The 18,002-nt window shown below is 37.7% G+C and overlaps 2 protein-coding genes across 11 annotated transcripts in view; one reads left to right on the top strand and one right to left on the bottom strand.

Annotated features, from left to right (window-relative positions):
- The window catches only part of LOC113233169, a 12,344-nt gene extending 10,327 nt beyond the window's left edge, over window positions 1–2,017 (top strand). For 4 of the 5 annotated variants that reach the window (XM_026468187.1, XM_026468186.1, XM_026468185.1 and 1 more), the window contains 2 exons: window positions 1,434–1,634; window positions 1,828–2,017. In XM_026468187.1, the coding sequence (XP_026323972.1) occupies window positions 1,434–1,634; window positions 1,828–1,983 (357 nt within the window). In that variant the 3' untranslated portion in view covers window positions 1,984–2,017. Of the gene's footprint in view, window positions 1–603; window positions 782–1,433; window positions 1,635–1,827 lie in introns of those variants that run through there. The other variant, XM_026468188.1, reaches the window with a different exon arrangement.
- Window positions 2,018–2,124: 107 nt separating this feature from the next.
- The window catches only part of LOC113232848 (protein ECT2), a 37,349-nt gene continuing 21,471 nt past the window's right edge, over window positions 2,125–18,002 (bottom strand). For 2 of the 6 annotated variants that reach the window (XM_026467698.1, XM_026467700.1), the window contains 16 exons: window positions 17,432–17,575; window positions 14,677–16,200; window positions 14,240–14,371; window positions 13,887–14,157; window positions 13,424–13,539; window positions 13,224–13,351; window positions 12,605–12,775; window positions 11,833–11,948; window positions 10,852–11,012; window positions 10,059–10,199; window positions 9,639–9,768; window positions 6,813–6,967; window positions 5,970–6,080; window positions 4,823–4,918; window positions 3,484–3,630; window positions 2,125–3,398 (listed from right to left, as the gene is read on the bottom strand). In XM_026467698.1, coding sequence (XP_026323483.1) covers window positions 3,270–3,398; window positions 3,484–3,630; window positions 4,823–4,918; window positions 5,970–6,080; window positions 6,813–6,967; window positions 9,639–9,768; window positions 10,059–10,199; window positions 10,852–11,012; window positions 11,833–11,948; window positions 12,605–12,775; window positions 13,224–13,351; window positions 13,424–13,539; window positions 13,887–14,157; window positions 14,240–14,371; window positions 14,677–16,200; window positions 17,432–17,575 — 3,672 coding nt within the window. In that variant the 3' untranslated portion in view covers window positions 2,125–3,269. The remainder of the gene's footprint in view (window positions 3,399–3,483; window positions 3,631–4,822; window positions 4,919–5,969; window positions 6,081–6,812; window positions 6,968–9,638; window positions 9,769–10,058; window positions 10,200–10,851; window positions 11,013–11,832; window positions 11,949–12,604; window positions 12,776–13,223; window positions 13,352–13,423; window positions 13,540–13,886; window positions 14,158–14,239; window positions 14,372–14,676; window positions 16,201–17,431; window positions 17,576–18,002) is intronic. The other 4 variants (XM_026467699.1, XM_026467701.1, XM_026467702.1 and 1 more) reach the window with 4 other exon arrangements.

Genomic DNA, 18,002 nt, shown 5'->3' with positions numbered 1-18,002 from the left:
TTTTTATACCTAAGACGTTTAAAGTTACTGAAATAGAAAAAAATGCACTAAAAAAATATTATTATTTTAAAAAAGTGCAATATTCTATTTACTACCTATTTAATCTAAATAATCTAATCTATCTAAGTCAATGCAGAGTATTAAACTATCAAAAAATGGAAAGAATTCATTTTTTTGTGATCGTGGTGAACAAAAACGTAAAAAAGGTAAATCATTTTCAAGAAAAAAAGCCATATTTTAGATACCACTTGGAATATAACTAGTCTTTGTATTTTTTTTTAAGTTACACTGTAAGGCATTGCAGGCTTATCCATTCTTTACCAGACAGCCTGTATTTAGATAATAATTACTTAGATCTAAAATTTGTCAAAAGATATTCATGGTTTCACGTCTAATAACCTCCAGTTGTTTAATAGGTGCATAATACGTTTCTTCAAAGGTAGTTTTCTACACAATGGTTCAGGACTCCGTAACCTTGTATTATGAATATTACAATTTTTGCTAATCATTGAAATTAATGGGCGTGTTGAGATTGGGTGAACCATTCGCGCGTTACATCCTCTTTTAACTTATGAGTACTCTAAAGTTTATAAATTATTATAGGTTGGAGATAATCGGATAAACAAGAGACACGGTTTATTTACCTTTAACTTGGTGATTTTGAACGGGTTGACTATTAAACAAATATCTGCATTTTTGTGTACTGCACTTGTTTTGATATAAACCGTTTCATGCCACCATCATACTTCGATTCTAATAATCTCAGTACAGAATACTAAACAAACCGACTTCAAAAGTATGCCACCATCATACTTCGATTCTAATAATCTCAGTACAGAATACTAAACAAATCGACTTCAAAAGTACGTGGAATTACATCTATTTGCCAAGTTTTATTGAAATATCCCCTAGTTCGCCACTATACAGGACGACATAAATATAATAAAAATCGGTTCTCACTACTCAAAGTACATTGAGAGAAATACGCCTTGAATTGGAGAATAGCAAAACCATCCATTAAAATAATTGCTTCTTAAGTAAAATTTAGGCGCTATTTATGAAAATGAATGTTCATGCGCGATCAGCCACCCTTAGAGGTGGATGATTTTCTTAAAAATGGAATGGGACCACTTTGGAGGTAACCTCTTTCCAACAAAAAAAGAATCCTGAAAATCGGTTCACAAATACCGGAGTTATCACGTAACATACATACAAAAAAACAGTCGACTTGAGAACCTCCTCCTTTTTTTGAAGTCGGTTAAAAAGCATATGCGAAATATTTATATGACTTGAGTATCTTTAATATAATTGCTTGCATCCATTGAATAAGTTTTTTGTTTATCGAATACGACGTGTATTTAATAAACAATTCATTATGTATGAGATGTACAAGACCTGCTATGATCCATTTTAAAGATAATTGAAATCCGCAGGGAGGCATAGCGTATTTAGAAGCTGTGGACTCTTTGATGTCGGGTTTATGCATGCCATTGATTTGTGCCCTCGAGAGTTTCGGCTTCTTATATGCATATCGGAGCCATGACTTTGTCTCGGATATGCACATTGCCACGGAGGAAAATATGTGCGCATCACGACTTGGTATCCAATGGCAAATTTTACCATTTATTTGCATGGTGGGTAACACGATTATTCTCTGCTTTGCATAATATGACGTTACATTTATGTATACATCATAGATCAATATAGATTAAAGCCGTCACCGCTGCTGATTCAACGGCCTGGCTATAATACAAGCTAATTATGTTTAAAATAATTATATACATATATTGTGACTCGGTACATTGAACTTACTTTTTTATTTTTCAGCTGCTTGTAATCCTCAAAATAGTAGTATTAACAAACTCTGAGATTCCATCCAGATTTATGATTTTGGCCTTAATTCCTGTCATTTGTGTCGTTATATCGGTCCCTTTGCGTGCTTGCCGCAATGCGCTTGTTTTTTTACGGCCAAAACGAAAATAGTGGTGTATGTAAAACTGGATTTCATGACAAATACATAATATCTTAAGCATAATCCTTTGTTTTAATTGTTCATAAACCTGCCAGATATATGGTAATTAAATAAAAAGACCATTGATTGAAAATAAATGTTTATTTTATCAATCATTTAAAAATATTTATAAATATATCTTTGTACAATGCACTTGACATGCGGTACACTGATGTTCGCTGAAATAATAGCCTTTAGTGAGACTCGCCTTAATTTAGATTAGAACAATGAAATTAACGCGTCGTGTTCCAGCCTCCGCAAACAGCCTTGTATACATAAGAGGCGGAGGGCTCGAACTGAAAAACACGCTACTCCAACAACAACGTTGTACGGCAACAGTCACCTTAATTGACAATTAGGCATTCAGTTAACTAACCATTCATAACAAACGTCAAGGCATTAGGAACGCTCGAATCAACTGCAGACGGATAATGTCGATACATCACTACTTTAACCTACAATGCCTATCTCACGATTAAATTAAAATATCACAATATGTACAGATTATTTTCACGACTAAAATAATTAATATCAATATTATTGGCGCGTGACATACAGAATTATCTGAAACTTTATTTTCAAATAGATACCAGCTGCTTAAGAGGGTATTTTTCACTGGGACTCCAGTAATACAACTATACAATAGTTCGATAAATAATGTAGTATGATGTCTCTACAGTGGATTTGTGATCATGATTAACCAGGACTTTATTTACATTTCTTGTTGAATCATAGTACTAAACATTTTCGTAATTTCAGTATTGATTGAATATCTTTGTTTTCATCTTTAAACTAGTATTCGATTTCAACTTAGCTTTAGCAACCACGTAATAATACTATTTCGTTCCGAAACCTGCTCACAATTCGTTCCTTTTATATCGAAGGCACTCCAAAGCACACAATTTTAATAGGCTTCGCCCTTTTCATTTTTTAAAAGAATAAATTATGATCAATTGCCACATCCCCCTTCCACATTTTGATTAGCACTGGATTATTTAAAATTTAGCGAAAGTCAATGGATATATGATCCATATAAAAGACTAAAACGTAACAATTAGTTCTTTAGTCCCATCATATCACAACGTTCGAGACTTTGATATGTCACTGTCGAAACTTTAAAAATGTCTTTTCGTCGGAGGCGCTTAAAAACTTTGGCTGACTGGAGCGTATTAGGGGCGCGTGGCAACGCAGCCCTCGGGTGTCGTTGCCGGTATGACTAGGGATTGTGCGTGCGTCAGGCGCGGCGCGAGGTAGAGCGTCAGAAGCGGCGTAGCGCGGCCGCCGCACCCGCGGTCGCCTTGCGCGTTGGCTGCACCGACAACGGCGCCACTAGCTGCACTTCGCCACCGCCTCCTTCTGCCCCGCCGCCGCCGCTAGTGCCCATCTCCTGTATAAAAAAAACGATCAGTAAAAAGTGGGTCACCAAGTCACTATGAGTCACAGACGTAAATGTAGACATAAATTACACTTACGTTGATATTGTTGCATGAGGCAAGGCGCATCTGCGCGAGTTGTGAAGCAGGCGTTAGGTTCGACTGCGATCCGAACGGTGAAATCATGGAGGACATGGCACGCTTCAGCTTTGACGGTGTCTTATTGAACGATAGCGCCCGACCGACCTGCATGTAATACTGATTAATAAGTTTTCGACCGAAAAATGCATCCAGTTTCGGTTGCTAAACACACGACAGAAGTTGGCACTTTATGTAATATTCATATAAGTGCGAGTCTCCAGATGAATGGGTAAACATTGACTGGATGACACTTTAAATAATGACAACACACCGTCACCATCACTAAATTTTGTTCAGGAATAAATGACATTTAAGCCAAATTAAATTTAAAAACTCGATATGCGATTGAAACATTTTTCAATATCACAACACATTTTTAACAATCGAGTAAATTGTACACAATTCGTAGCTACGAATATCGATCCGACATCATACCATAGTACGATAACGCCTCATAAAGTGGCATTTGATTTTTCATGCTAAAATAAACATTATATTTACAGTACATACAAAATTTGCAAAGTATTTACAATGTAATAAAAAAAAAATTTTCTCGTGTTTTTGGAAGAGTGAAACAAGTAAATAATAAAAACGTTGAATAAATAAATTTGTTAGTGAGGCTAAAGGTTAGAAGTCAGTAAGATGATGATCATAAATGGAATACAGAGAAAGACAATAATGTAGATTACACAGATGTAGGTTACGGAAGAATGTACCCTCACAACCTTAACCTTAGGTATGGCACGCTCACGAGAAAACTGTTAATCACAAATGAGTCGAAGCGAAGCATTAATTCAAACCTCCACTCCTCAGAACCTCCTCTAGTATCTGCAAAGAGGATCTTTAGACATCCATCCCACAATGCTACAATGATGCTTCATTTATTAAAAAGCTTATGTAACTCACTGGTGAAAGCAATGATATCTTTAAATATAAGTTGGTAACACTGATTCCTGTGTAATTACGATGCGACTTATAAATAAGTTCCGAAAACCTGATGAATTGACGATGATCAATGAATAAGACTTCAGATGGTAAGTTATTAATTAAGAGTTTGAAAGAATGTAGAAAGACTTTTGACTGTTATTTACATAAAACGTGAGAGGTGTATCAAAACGCATAATCTACATTGAATTCATTGGGAAAACAGTCAAAGGCAATTCTGTTTTTTGGGTTTGGCCAGAAGGCCAGAAAAACACAGGAAGCAGTGTTTGGATGATAAATTAGTGATGGACGGAAGTCAGCCCGGCGCGGGCGCACACGGGCGAGGAGTGTGGCGTGAGAGCTGAGAGCAGACCTGTGCGAGTAAGTGAGCGCGCAATACCCATGTGTCTAGCAGCCCGGTGGCGGAGTCGGCGCGCAGCCAGCCACTCAGCCCGGCCAGCGCCTCCAGCTACAACACAACCACCGTCCACTACTCGCTCTATATACTCTGTTATACCAACTCTATACGCTCACTACCAACACAATAGATGTACCAATATTATAGTATCTTCGACATTTGATTACGTTTACTCGTTCTTTGAAACTTTGGCCTGTTTTATTACTAATACAAGTAAACAATTTCAGATTATATGTTATAAATTTGAACGTAAACAGATGTCCGAAGCTTTATTCGACTGCATTTGTACAATACCGAAAATTAAGTTATTATAATACCCCAAGATACAACATGTGCAAGTGCTCTTATCTAAAATCTAGTAAAATAACAAATCAATCAACAAATAATTGGAAATAAGTAGGATGAGGTAAAATCATCAATTATTAACTAAAAACCCGATTGATTCTTGAAATTGAAATGAATGTATGATTCAATGTAGACTGATTGTTATTAATCAGTGACGTCAAGATCAAACTACATTCATGCCTTAGTTACACTTATAAGACATAATTAAGTCTTTTGCCATAACATTTCTCTTGACACTTACAAGTTACTTTTATAGTTATTATCTGTTATTTCTAATTCAAGCTAAGCTACATACAAACCTATAAACTATCGATATCATATCATGCTTGATTATTCTGTAAATATATTTTTTGGAATATTTATGTCACACATTTTTTTCATGTAATTTGATTGCTCTTTGTACTTTAATTTATAACTACTTTTTTGTACAATTTAATTGCGCTTTGTTGTTAATAAGAGGTATAGCATCTTTAATGCGTGCCCAGTGCGTTGTCGATGTAGCTCTCGCTACACTAGCCTTTTTATTATCTAAATACAAAAAGCAGTTAAATTACTTATAGCTGCAGTGCCACCGACTTAACTGTGACAGGGCAAAAAAGGAACTAGGAAGGAGCCGCCACTTTAACTGCTAAAATGAACGGTCAATTACTAGCAAATTTGAAAAGATACTAGCGAGATCACTAATATCACAGGTGAGTTGATGGCTCTGTAAGGTAATAAACTAAGATGTGTGTTAATGAAAAGTTCGAAAGAGTACCTTGATTCTGGTGCGAGCTGCGAATTTGGAAACTTTGGAGAGCGTGCTCAGCGCTAAGTCACTTGTGTCGATGTCGAGCTGATGCGATTCTAAGCACGCAAGGAATTTGTCCTACGAAAAACAGTAATAATCTATTTTCGTAACTGTTTCTTAAAAGTTATTTGTGTGTGTTGTAGTTAAGTGATCGTAGGAAATGAAACTATTTTTCCGGATTTAAATCGCATGTATTTGTTTTTCAAACAAACCAACGTTTCAGGCCCTTTACGAGGTCCCATGGTCACAGTTGGCCACGGTTTCGGGCCCTTTACAGGTCCCATGGTCAACGTTTTGGGTCCTTTTTAACGGGTTAAACATAAACAACAAAAAAACAAAATAGTTTCGTTTCCTATGTGTAACAATCGCGAAAACATAAGAACTTGATCGTAGCTAAAAGATGGAAATAGTTTATCTTTTATAACACAAACTTATAAAGTTAGACGTACGTATAGAAATACGTACAAAGTTCAAATTTTCCTAAGGGTGGCCTTTATTAGCAATTAAATATGAATAATGTTTTTTACAATTCTATATTAACAAGAAAACACAATATTAATTTGACTGCCTCAGTGGCCGAACGGTTGCCATGCCGGACTGCCACGCAGAGGTCCCAGGTTCGATTCCCGGGCCGGGAGAAATATTTATATGGCCTACATTTATTTATCTCGTGAGTTTGGGTGTAATTTGTGGTTGTCTATGTGTGTGTCCATAGCACCCGCGACACAGGGTTTCCCTAGTGCGGGGCTATGTTGTGTTAAAAAAAAAATAATTAAATACTACACTTGGAGAATAAAATCAGTTACTCACTGCGTCAGCTTTGCAGACAGTGTTGGCCATCTGCCGACAGAGTTGACGGAGAAAGTGCGACTTGTCTACGGTCTCGTCGGTAATCATAAACGAGTATAGCTTCTCTTTTAGCTCTTGATTGCTCCGGCACATTAGCGCGAATACATTGTGACAATCTAAACAAACAGTATTATTAAACATATTAAGTTTTATTAACTTTAAGATAGGTTATCACTTTGTTAATGATAGTAGCCCAGCGCCGAACGGCAACTATGACAGCGTCCTCAGAACTGGCAAATTACATTGTCAAAATCACAAGGCTTTTACTGAAATGTCGAAAAAAAAAGTCAGTATGTCGAAGCAGTCGCTCGTTGTGGTCACTACTTGACACACAGTACCTCTTGACTATCTACGAATATTACACATTGAAAAGTTCAATAACACTACTTAAAACTACAACAGTCCTTTTCTTTTTACGATACCACACCCCGGACACTCCATACCACGGTCGAAAATTATTTACCTACTACTACTACTACATACAGCAAGGCGGTATCTGCACACGCTGCAAATGTGTGCGTAAAGTGGCAGGGTTACCCATCACTTTCTCGTACTATTTATTGCATTACGTGATCAGAGCGGCAACATAGCGAAAATTCTAATACGAATCTGTTATCTATAATTCTATTATAGAATCCTAATAATTACACATGTTCATTACGTAGGTATTTACATCGATATAATATTATATTTTTCATTAATCCACTAACTAGAACAATATTGAAGATTTATTTAAAAAATATATTAAAAGCACTTAAAATGTTATATTTTGGACCTTTAAATAAAGTAACCAAAGTATTTGAAATTGCGTTTCCAAGTTTATCATTACCTAGTTAATAATTAGGTATATTCACAACGTAATATTTATCGGCAATACAAATTGAAAATTCGAGAACCCTTGTCCAGCTCACGAAGTTATGGCGTCTTATTATATTGACATTATAAATCAGTATTATATATTACTCTGCACTAGAGAAAACAATAATTGAATGAGTCTCAGACATAAGTTTTTTATATAGATTTTAAGACTTTCGTGGTTATTCACTAAATGAAAATCACTAATATCAGGTTTCTTACCACGGTATGACTTCTTTTTATTTTCTACTACTACTCGCACGCTCCATGGTCACGGGTGACTCATGAGTTAACCTGTGGCCATGGAGAGTGCAACCATTCCGAAATATAGGGAACGTAAAAAGAAGTCATACCGTGGTAAGAAACCTGTTTTTGTGATTAGTGATAATCAATAAGTTTCTTCACTTAGTTCGTTTCATCTTTCAAACAATTCACGACCTTTAGAAATAGTAACGTAAAATAATGTTATATATTAACGTATAAATTTCATAATGAATAAATGAAAACTACATTCAAATATCAAAGCCGACTTAGTGCGAAAACGGCTCGCCGACAGCCTTGTTGTCGTTCGGTCAATGTGCGGGGCGTGGTGCGGTATCTAAAGCTAGGGGCGGAGAGTGTCCGTTCTTGTTACTTATTTGTTCTCTGACGATACTATGCTTTACTTTTTATGATAATCGCAAGTGGGTATCGCTAAGACCACTTAATACAGCGATTGCGTTGCCTATGCTGCAGCGCTGCAGCATGATCCAGAACTCTTCATACTTAACCGAATCATTCGATGGGATATTGTTCTTAAATCGAAGATTCCATTTCGAGCTATTCAGAACATTCGTGGTGAACTTTCGATTCGAATACGATATCGGTACGATTAGATTTCATGTTGCTTTTACGAAGTTAGCCGGTAAAAATCCTTTTATGGACATTTTTGAGTCAATAAAGGTTTAAAAAATTTTAACACCTTAGTCTTACTTTTAAATAAATTAATATATTCATAAATACCAGATTTTATTAAAACAAACAATAGAATTTCACACGTACTTTTTGCGTTGAACCAGAAACTTTTGTCTTTTCTTAATACAAAGAATTAAAAAAACAATAAACTTTAGTTTTATTGTAAAAAAACAACCTTTACCAAATACTACATTATACATCGGATCTTTACTTTTGCACTAACCAAAACTTGTTATTTATTATATTCTAATTTTTAACAAGATTATTGTCAGGATGTTTCCCCACCACGACATTCAATTCTTTTTTGCCGGGTCGATGGATCTTTTTCTAAGTGTTCGACCTTGTATTAATAATTATAATAAACTATAAGATTATTATGGCTGTAAATAATGAAAAATTACTTGATTAATTTAAAGATACTATCATTCCAAGTAATCAAAGACGACTAATCATCTCATATTTTCTAGTCTGGGAGCTGCAGCCGCAACAGACCCCATTGCAGTAATTTGCGTGTTCATCACGAATTTATTCTGCACATAAGATCACTGCACTCCACGGCACAATATTAGCTCACACGAGCTTATTTCAAAGACTCTAATTAATAGGCAAGGCACGCAAAAACACTTTTTTTTAAGAATCGATGAACTTAACCAGACCACTCGACAAGTTACCGTTAAATATCGACGAAAACAAGGACGTTTCAAAACTTTTAAGAGTGGCTAGCTTTTGCCAGGCGAGATTTCGGTTATTATGAATTAAAGAAAATCGTACGATATGAAATCGAATCGGTTGACAACTGAGATATCGCGGTTAACTGAGGTTCAAAATCGACCACTGGAACGAGAGCATAAGTCACCTGCTTACCTTGCAATACGAAACACAACAGTGCGGCTTTACTGCAGATACAAGTGTTACGTTCAGCATTAAGTGTATATGTGTAGCTTCAATAAAAAATAAATTTTAATTAAAAATACGTACCTTCAGCTTCCCTAATATCCACGACACGCTTAACGGTGCTGAGCGGCATAAGTGAAATGTGCCGATACGGTTTGCTCGATCCTAACCTCATCGTGCCAGTTCCGTTCGTCGGGCTTTTACTGTTGAAACCCTGCAAACATTATACACATTTTGAAAAGGCCGGAAAAGTTTTGATTAACTCTGCCAATGATGCAGAGTTATAATATAATTACTTTCTTTGATTGACAGGTCTGTTGATGTCGACAAACGCTGTAAACAGCGCTATCGTGGTAAGTCTCTTATTCATGAAATTAAGCATTATTTTCTCAGCAAAAGGTGTGAGAGACAAGATGCATTAATTGTCAATTACAAGATAGTATGATATACTACATGCATGACACATGACAACCAAGCTTAATATTTGCGGATCCTTGTACTCACTTTGGATCGTTTCTTGCAAACTTCCATGGTATCTGTAAATAGGAACAGTACTAGGTGGTCTCCTCTGCCGGAGAGCTCTTTGGACAATTCCACTACTTCACAGCGCGATACGAACGATCGGTGTGATGATACTAGGTGAGCCTGTAATAAAACAATATTGCTATTTTCGGTTATATCAACTGTATACTTCCCAAAACGGTCACGAGTTCCTTATAGTATTCGTTCCGAACCCGGGACTATACAAATCAAGAAAAATGGGACCCACTTGGGATGTCATTTGTGCAATAAGTCCGATTCAAATCCGACAAAATACGAATATCGCTTGTAAATGACTCCTGTGACATTTCGGACCGTCATTTCTCGGATACGGAACTGGTCTACTCTCGATCTCCGTCCGAAACAATTACTGCCAAATAAGCAATACTTGACCAAATGAAAAGACGCGTGATGCGAATGAAGCTTCATACTTTATACCTGTCTTTTCATTTTGTCGAATATTACTTATTTGACAGTAATTGTTTCGGACGGATGTCGGACGGAGATCGAGAGTAGTTCGTAGTGTTGCGAATCGGACGTAGTGCGCAAACGCTCTTAAGGTCGACACATTTCGATTGTGTTCAAGTTACGATGAAGTGACCACCAACCGAAATGTTCTGAAGCGGCTATGCGCTTGGAATAAGGGTCGCAGTAAGCAATTCGATGCGGGAGACTAACGTCTCTTGGTAGAGGTATTAATTCATGGATAAGGTTTGGGACGCCACTAGTAGAGTGTGCAATTTAAAAGTACACTTACCGGACACTGGTCAATATCGTTGTAGATGTCAAACATCTGCAACTGGCCCTCGGTCTTCCGCTTGTCTTCATTGATATGCGACATCACTTCCCGCAGTCCTGCTAATGCTGACACTAGCGCACCGTGATCAGGGTTGTTTTTGTGGGTATGTTTTAAAATATCTGCAATATTTTATTGTTATTTTACATGTCCCAAAAAAATTGCCTACTGTAGAGAATTTTTAAATATTTTGAACAATTTTCTGTACTTCAGTACTACAGAAACACAAGTGACTACTACTCCAGTACATAATTCAGAATACTAAATCTGATAAAATTCCTAAATTGATTCGACGTAAAAGCAAACTCGGCACAGACAGGTATCATCAATTCATATACATCGCACTCCGGGGAATGCCCAACATACAGGTTTTATTATGTTGGTGAAGTGGATGGTACTCAAAATACACGCTTTGACACACGAAATGTGTCAAATCGTTTCTCGACATTAAGCAATGCGAAGACAACTTTTTTATTGATAATGAAAATAGAGACAGTGAGGTATAGAGTCCAAAAAACGATTGGCTAAACTTCACTCGATATAAAAGTCACAAAGTTGCGCAAAATTGTCATTTTTTAGTCATATTTTTCATAATCATTTCATCTACGAAAAATCAAAAAATCAGTTCATTCGGTAGTTATTGGAGATACTTCAATCAAATTTTCTTACAGTAAGAGAACATAAATAAATATGAGATTATTTTACAATATCAGAAAACATTTTATTTCCAAGAGATAAATGTTTAAACGTCGTGCAATGAATTTCTCCTCGTTTATCTCACACGCTTCAAAGTCTACGCAACCAGAGACCAATTCGCCTAAATCGTTTAAGTGATAATTCATATGACTGATAAGCTATACGGCGCTGTATTACCCACTATTTCTAAGCGGGGCCATGAGATTATCTCATTACTCGACATAAGGGGAGAATAAACGTACTCACCATCGAGTAATAAACTGATACTAGGTAATCGCTGCACTGGTCTTATTAACAGTTCCTGTAAACTTTGCCTCCCGCACTCAGGCTTGGTCTGGCAGATTTTCAGGAATGCATGAAATCTGAAAATAAGATAATGAACTTGAGAATGTATGACGACGTTTACGTCTTAATTATCGGGTTTGTTTATTATGAGGCAGCCAGTTTAACTACTTTCAATACATTTTGGGTGTAGTTATTTCGACGTTCATATTAGAACTGTAAGCTTTCGTACTTTGAACACTTAACATAAACTTGTTATAAGCTATGAGGCATGTAAATATGTTGCAAAACATGATATACTGCCCATAATGTTGTACGTATTTGTTTATTTGTACGAGTATACAACACAGACTAGTCATTAATTACACGGAATGTGTTACATGGGTGAGGTGAGTGAATTATATGGGCAGTTCAGACAGTAGTTCGAGTATACATATCTAAATAACAAATATTATAGACAACAAGAAAATTAAGGTTCTAAGGTTAATCTTTCTTCATCTTTTACAAGCGTTGAGAATCGATCGATATCAATAGCAAATCTAACCGCATGTTCGTACGGGTGTAAACAACTATTATATCGGCCGGCATTTAAAGGGTTAATATTTATAGGGTTTCAATATTAATATAATCAAGAAAAATAGTACCGTAATTCCAATCCATGTCTTTTATAGGGCAAGTTGTTTAGGCTAGGTGAAAAAAGAGCTTTCTAAATTACATTGTCTTAAGGTATGTTTACCTGGGATTCTCACGATCGCACTGTTGCAGCATTTCTTTAGTGTTTTCGAAGAAGTTGACAAACGGTGGGTATGCCTTTACCATATCAGGTGTGTACTTGAGCACTAGCCGCCCGATGCTTAGTTCCTCATTCCAGTGCGTTTGTGTGTATCGAAGGTCTTCCAACATTCGCCTGTAGACATTAATTTATATACAATTGTGGAGATTAGACGTGATAGTGTGTCACGATTCGGCTAACCAGTGACCAAGGCCCGACGCCCATTTGCAGGACGGTACGGCAAGGGATCCTTCGGCGTCCCTACATGTTAGCGAACATTGATGGCAAATATGCAGCGCTATTCTTGGGCATTCGACATGCCGTGCCGTCGAAACATCGCTACATTGCTAGCGCCTCTATTCAAATCAATCGAAAAGTTAAGACTGCCGAAGCATCCCGAAGGTTGTCGAGGCGTTCCGGCCGGTTCCGGAAATTTCAATTATAATGTCACATCTCACATCCTAAAGTCCAGGTTCGCGTTCAAATACTTCGCCTTAGGTGTTGTAGCGTTTTAATATCAGTGATTTTGAAGATTATACGAGGTTCATAAAATTTTTAATGCTAGAAATAAATGCAAACTTACTGGTGTAATTCATAAATAGGCGGTAAGTTTCCAAATATAATTTTAAGTTCAGTGTTATTGAGCAGAGCTTGATTTTTGCCATTACTACTGTCCTCCTCGGCCATTTCTTCTAGGGGTTGTTTGAACATCTGAAACGAGGATATACTAGTTAAATACTCTTGCTGACAGCACAGTGAAAAAAAAATGTTAATTATTCTTACAGTAACTATCGTGTGTAAAATGCCAACATAATTCGACTCGGTCTGAAGTAATTCCATAAAGACTTGTTGTCGAGGAGACATAAGCTTCCGTACCACATTGTCGGGAACTTCTGTTTCTGAAAATACATAAATAATATCCAGCTATCAAAAACGCACCGAGAATAAAAATGTCATACATTTTATGTTTCGCAATCTGAAAAATTTTATACTTGATTACGTACAGTCTTTTCAGAGTAGATATTTACTCGAACATGAATAATACATTTTTCATGGATGTTGCATTTTCTGCAGTTACCGATTCTAAGTCACCGGCATTTGCAAAACAATAGCATAGTTATGATTTTTGAACATTTTGTTTCGTTTGACAATAGCGTACAAATGTGACGCAATGCGTACTGTTTTCGCAAACATTTAATGTTTGGTTTTCATAAAACATAATTTTGATGTAAATATAAGGACTAACCTTCAAGTAGCTGCTTGCCATCAGGCGAAGGTGTGCAGTCGAGCAGGTTTCCGGAGAGGCTAAGCAACACAGCGTCTCCGACAGAGGAACGACGCTTGTGCAGGGCGGAATCGCCGCCACGCAACTTCCGCTTGCGCAGGCGTTGCAGCTGCGCGGGCGTGCTGCCGGCCGTGCTCGCCACGGGCCCGGCATTTGATACGCTCTCTTCAGGCGCTCCCGTCGCCGCTGTCGCGCCTCCCACTGACGATCGCCGTGACATTTCATCCAAATACTACCAACAGCAAAACTTTATCAGACTTCTGTTTAAATGTTGTGGTTAGAAAATTCTAAAGAAAAAATATCCATTTACTTACGTCTTTGAATAGATAATCTCTCTCATCCTGGGCTTCTTCATTCTGTACAGAGGCCCAAAACCATTCAGCTTTGACAATGTGCACCCGCGATGAGCATTCGGGGGCCACCACTGTATTGTGCTCGTCAACCACCTGATGTGAAACGTTAATATCAGTATAAAATAAAAATTTGAGACGTATTACCATCACCGAAACACCTTATTATTACTCTTGAAGAAAAGAAGACAGAAAATAACCCACCCCTTCGTGCACAGCCTATGTAGATTCTTAATACTTGTCTGTTGTTAAAGCCGTTGGAGGCATGCAAGGCATATTATAGATCAGGGGAACTTTCACATCGATATAATCGCTTCTATTCTAGATGTCGCAAACATTTTCTACGGCATGACAAGCTTAAGACTATCATTTAGTAGTACTGAATTAAATGGGGTTAGTACCGGCAGCGATATTCCATGGCATTGCGATATGGCGCGGACGTCGCGGGTGGGGGGCGGCGAGGCGGGCGGCGGCGGCTCACGGCGCCGGCAAATGCTGGGGGATGGGACAGGGGACGGGCCGGAAAGCATACTGCCGCGCATCTCGGCGCCACCGCAAATCGAATGCCGATGACTACGAAGCCACACACTTTGAGGTGTCTTAAACACTACAGAATCATCTAACTCGTCCATCTCGACTGTGTTTCTCAAGGGAGTGGCGAGGCCTGTACTGTCCACGGTGTCTACTTGAACAGGTGAAATATCTAAATTCATTTCGTCCAGCTCTCGCTTAGGTGTAGAAACATTCTTTAGTTCTGGTGGTAGATGACATGCGTCCACCTGTACGGTGTTTCTGTCGGATCTTTTCTCATATTTCTTCTTTCTTTCGCTTCTAAAGGAAGCAGTGAAAGACTTGACGCTCCTACGGAGTTTCGATGCAGACTTCACAGTTTTTGAGCTGCGTATAGACGCAAAAGATATATCGAAAAAGCCCGATTGTTTACTTGTGTTCATTGAGCAAATCGATGTGTTGTCGTCGTCTCTGATAGGGGAAGAAGTGGATGCAATGAATTCACCCGCAGGGTCAGTGGGCTTGACCCTATCTGGACTCATTGGTTCTACTATAATAGCCCCTGTGCTTTTGGACACAGAATCTTTTTTGGTTCGCTTAAAAATTGTAGGTCTATTCTTAAACTTGAAAGAATCTTTTATTTTCAACCGTTTAATGGATTTCCAGTGGCTATCTTCGCCTTTATCCGGAGATAAATTAGAATCGAGCGAGTTGATTTGAAAATTAGAGTCCATCGAATTACGACTCCTTTTCTTCCCAGAGGAAATAGTAGTCGTCGATTGTTGCAACTCCTTACTGCCCGTAGAAGTGGGCATTAGAAAGCCTGGCTCGTCCTTCGAGTCCAGGTCACATAAACTTTTCGTCAATGACGAACGTAAAGAACCTGCCTCAGTGAGGCAATCAACTATATTAAAAACATTCATAGATTTATTTCTAAATACTTCTCTTTTATCTTTGACATTCATTTTCATAGCACTTTGTAAGATTTGAGAGACATTTTTATTTTCTTTGTCACATTTATAACTTTGTATCTCCACATGCTCAACGTGAGAGCTACTTTTATGTTTGTCATCGGTGGGACTCATGTCTTCCGCGAGCGAATTTTCTAAAATACTAATACTGAAGTTATCTGTTTGGTCTTTGGACGAAGTATGCTTATTTCTGACTTTGGTTCTGGCAACTTGAAGTCGCCGCTCTCTTTCGTCGCGGACCTGATCGTCGTTAGCATCAACATTATCTTTATTTGAGCTTGAGCGGCGGCCCGAGAGCCTTGCAGACAGTCTACGGTAGATAGAACTCTTGGGAGTTGACTGGGAGCGATTGGGAGTAACCCGGATCGGTTTTGCGGAACTGGGTGTACTAGGGTGAGGTGATAGGATAAGCGAACGACCGAAAGTCTCCCCATTGGCCATTACCTGAAACATGTGTGAACACACCACGCAATGATGTAATGAAGCCATTCCAATACAAACATGCACAACGATAATTATTATTATTATCGTGATAGAGGCAATTAGACACAGATAAGCGTTTGCTTAGAAAAGGCTGTGTTCTATTCTTGTCAGGTATTTTGACGTATATAATCAGTCAGTTTTTTTGAGCATTTACATAAGACTCCCTATATTAGTACGAATTCAAATTTTTGGCCGATTTGGTCTAAAGATAAAAAATATTGACGATTGATTTATAAAAGTTTACTAAAAAGTAATAGTGGATAGATTGCGTGATATCAAAACGTTGTAATAAGTACATCTTAAAAAGTGCACTTGTGCTAAAAGCTAATAAAGCTACATTCACGGACGTAAAACATTGGAATGTGACTGACTGGCTGAACATAAACAAACATTAGAACAATGTTATGACAACGGTCAATGTGAGTAATGATGACAAGCTGAAGAAGTGTGTAGCTACGTGAGGTAACAGGATTGATAACATCGGGTGATGAAGGCGGTGACGTTATGTACATGAAAACTAAATAGGTGAAAAAAACAATGGGTCGACTTTGCGCCGTGCGGAAGGGACGAATGGGAATGCGGCGTCGCCCGCAGAGCTTGTCGTCGTACGAAAATTGGGGGCAAAACTAGCGGCAGTGAAATAAAAAACCTTAGAAATAATGTACAAAGCAGATATCTAACTGGTTAGCAGGGAATGAATGAGATATTAACATCTTTTTATTTGCTTATGTAACTTCGAATGTTACCGACATTGAGCCGCCATGTGACGAGCACACGTCATGTTTACATGTAAACTTTAAGTAAACATTGTCTGACATTGGGACATATATTTCTAAAAGCGTTCTTCGTTTGAAATTAATACGAATGAACTACAAATAATAAAATAAACCAAATAGCTGATTATTAAAATGAACATTGTAGCAGAACGAAATAAGTGATTTGTGTTCCCAAGGATACTACATGCATGCTAATTTCATAATGCTAAATTAGTAACTAAATGTGCCATTGTACATAAATAAAAAAGTATGTGAAATATTCTAGTATAAACGACTGACGATACGTTTAAGGTAATGTTCTAGTATTAGAATTAATTATGAATTCCCAGATTCTGTGCGAACGTACAATTTTCATATAAAACTTTCGAACCTATTACTCAAGTTATTAATATTGACAGAGAATATACGGTACTCACCACGTGTGTGCAGTCTGGGTCATCGAGTGGACAAGTGCCCCCTCCATTGTTGACTAGGACGTCAGCCATGTGCTGCGTTTCGTCCTCAGGGAAGCCGACGAAGCACACCCTCGCACCAGCGAACACTTTTAACTTGTGCTGTTTCTGTAATACAACAATCTCCCTAAACAAATAATCATCAGGATTGAATCGTGCACCCTTCATTCAACTGAAAAGAAGCAGAACCATTTAATTGTTGAAATAAATCTCACTTGTTATGACGCGCTTAAAGACTACAGGGAAAGTTATGACTTATAATATTATAAACATGTTATTCAGATTTTATTCGTACTTTTACTTGTTACTGGTACATTCACACTTCCTATAGCGATGTTGGAATAAGATGACTATAAGAGCCTATGCACACAGCGTATTTTTATGCACGGACGACGAGCAGATGATGTGCGTTAATGTGATTTAAACGAGAAGCAGTCGCAGCCAGTAAACTTTTGAATACGTTTTATTGAGCCTCTACGGCGCCGTAAATGTCGTCTGCCCTTAAAAAATTCGCCGTGTGCTTAAAATTTAATTA

This window comes from Hyposmocoma kahamanoa, unplaced genomic scaffold, assembly GCF_003589595.1.
Source record: "Hyposmocoma kahamanoa isolate Upper Pololo Valley unplaced genomic scaffold, ASM358959v1 78, whole genome shotgun sequence".
NCBI classification, from domain to species: domain Eukaryota; kingdom Metazoa; phylum Arthropoda; class Insecta; order Lepidoptera; family Cosmopterigidae; genus Hyposmocoma; species Hyposmocoma kahamanoa.
This window is presented reverse-complemented; position numbering and strand designations above follow the sequence as displayed.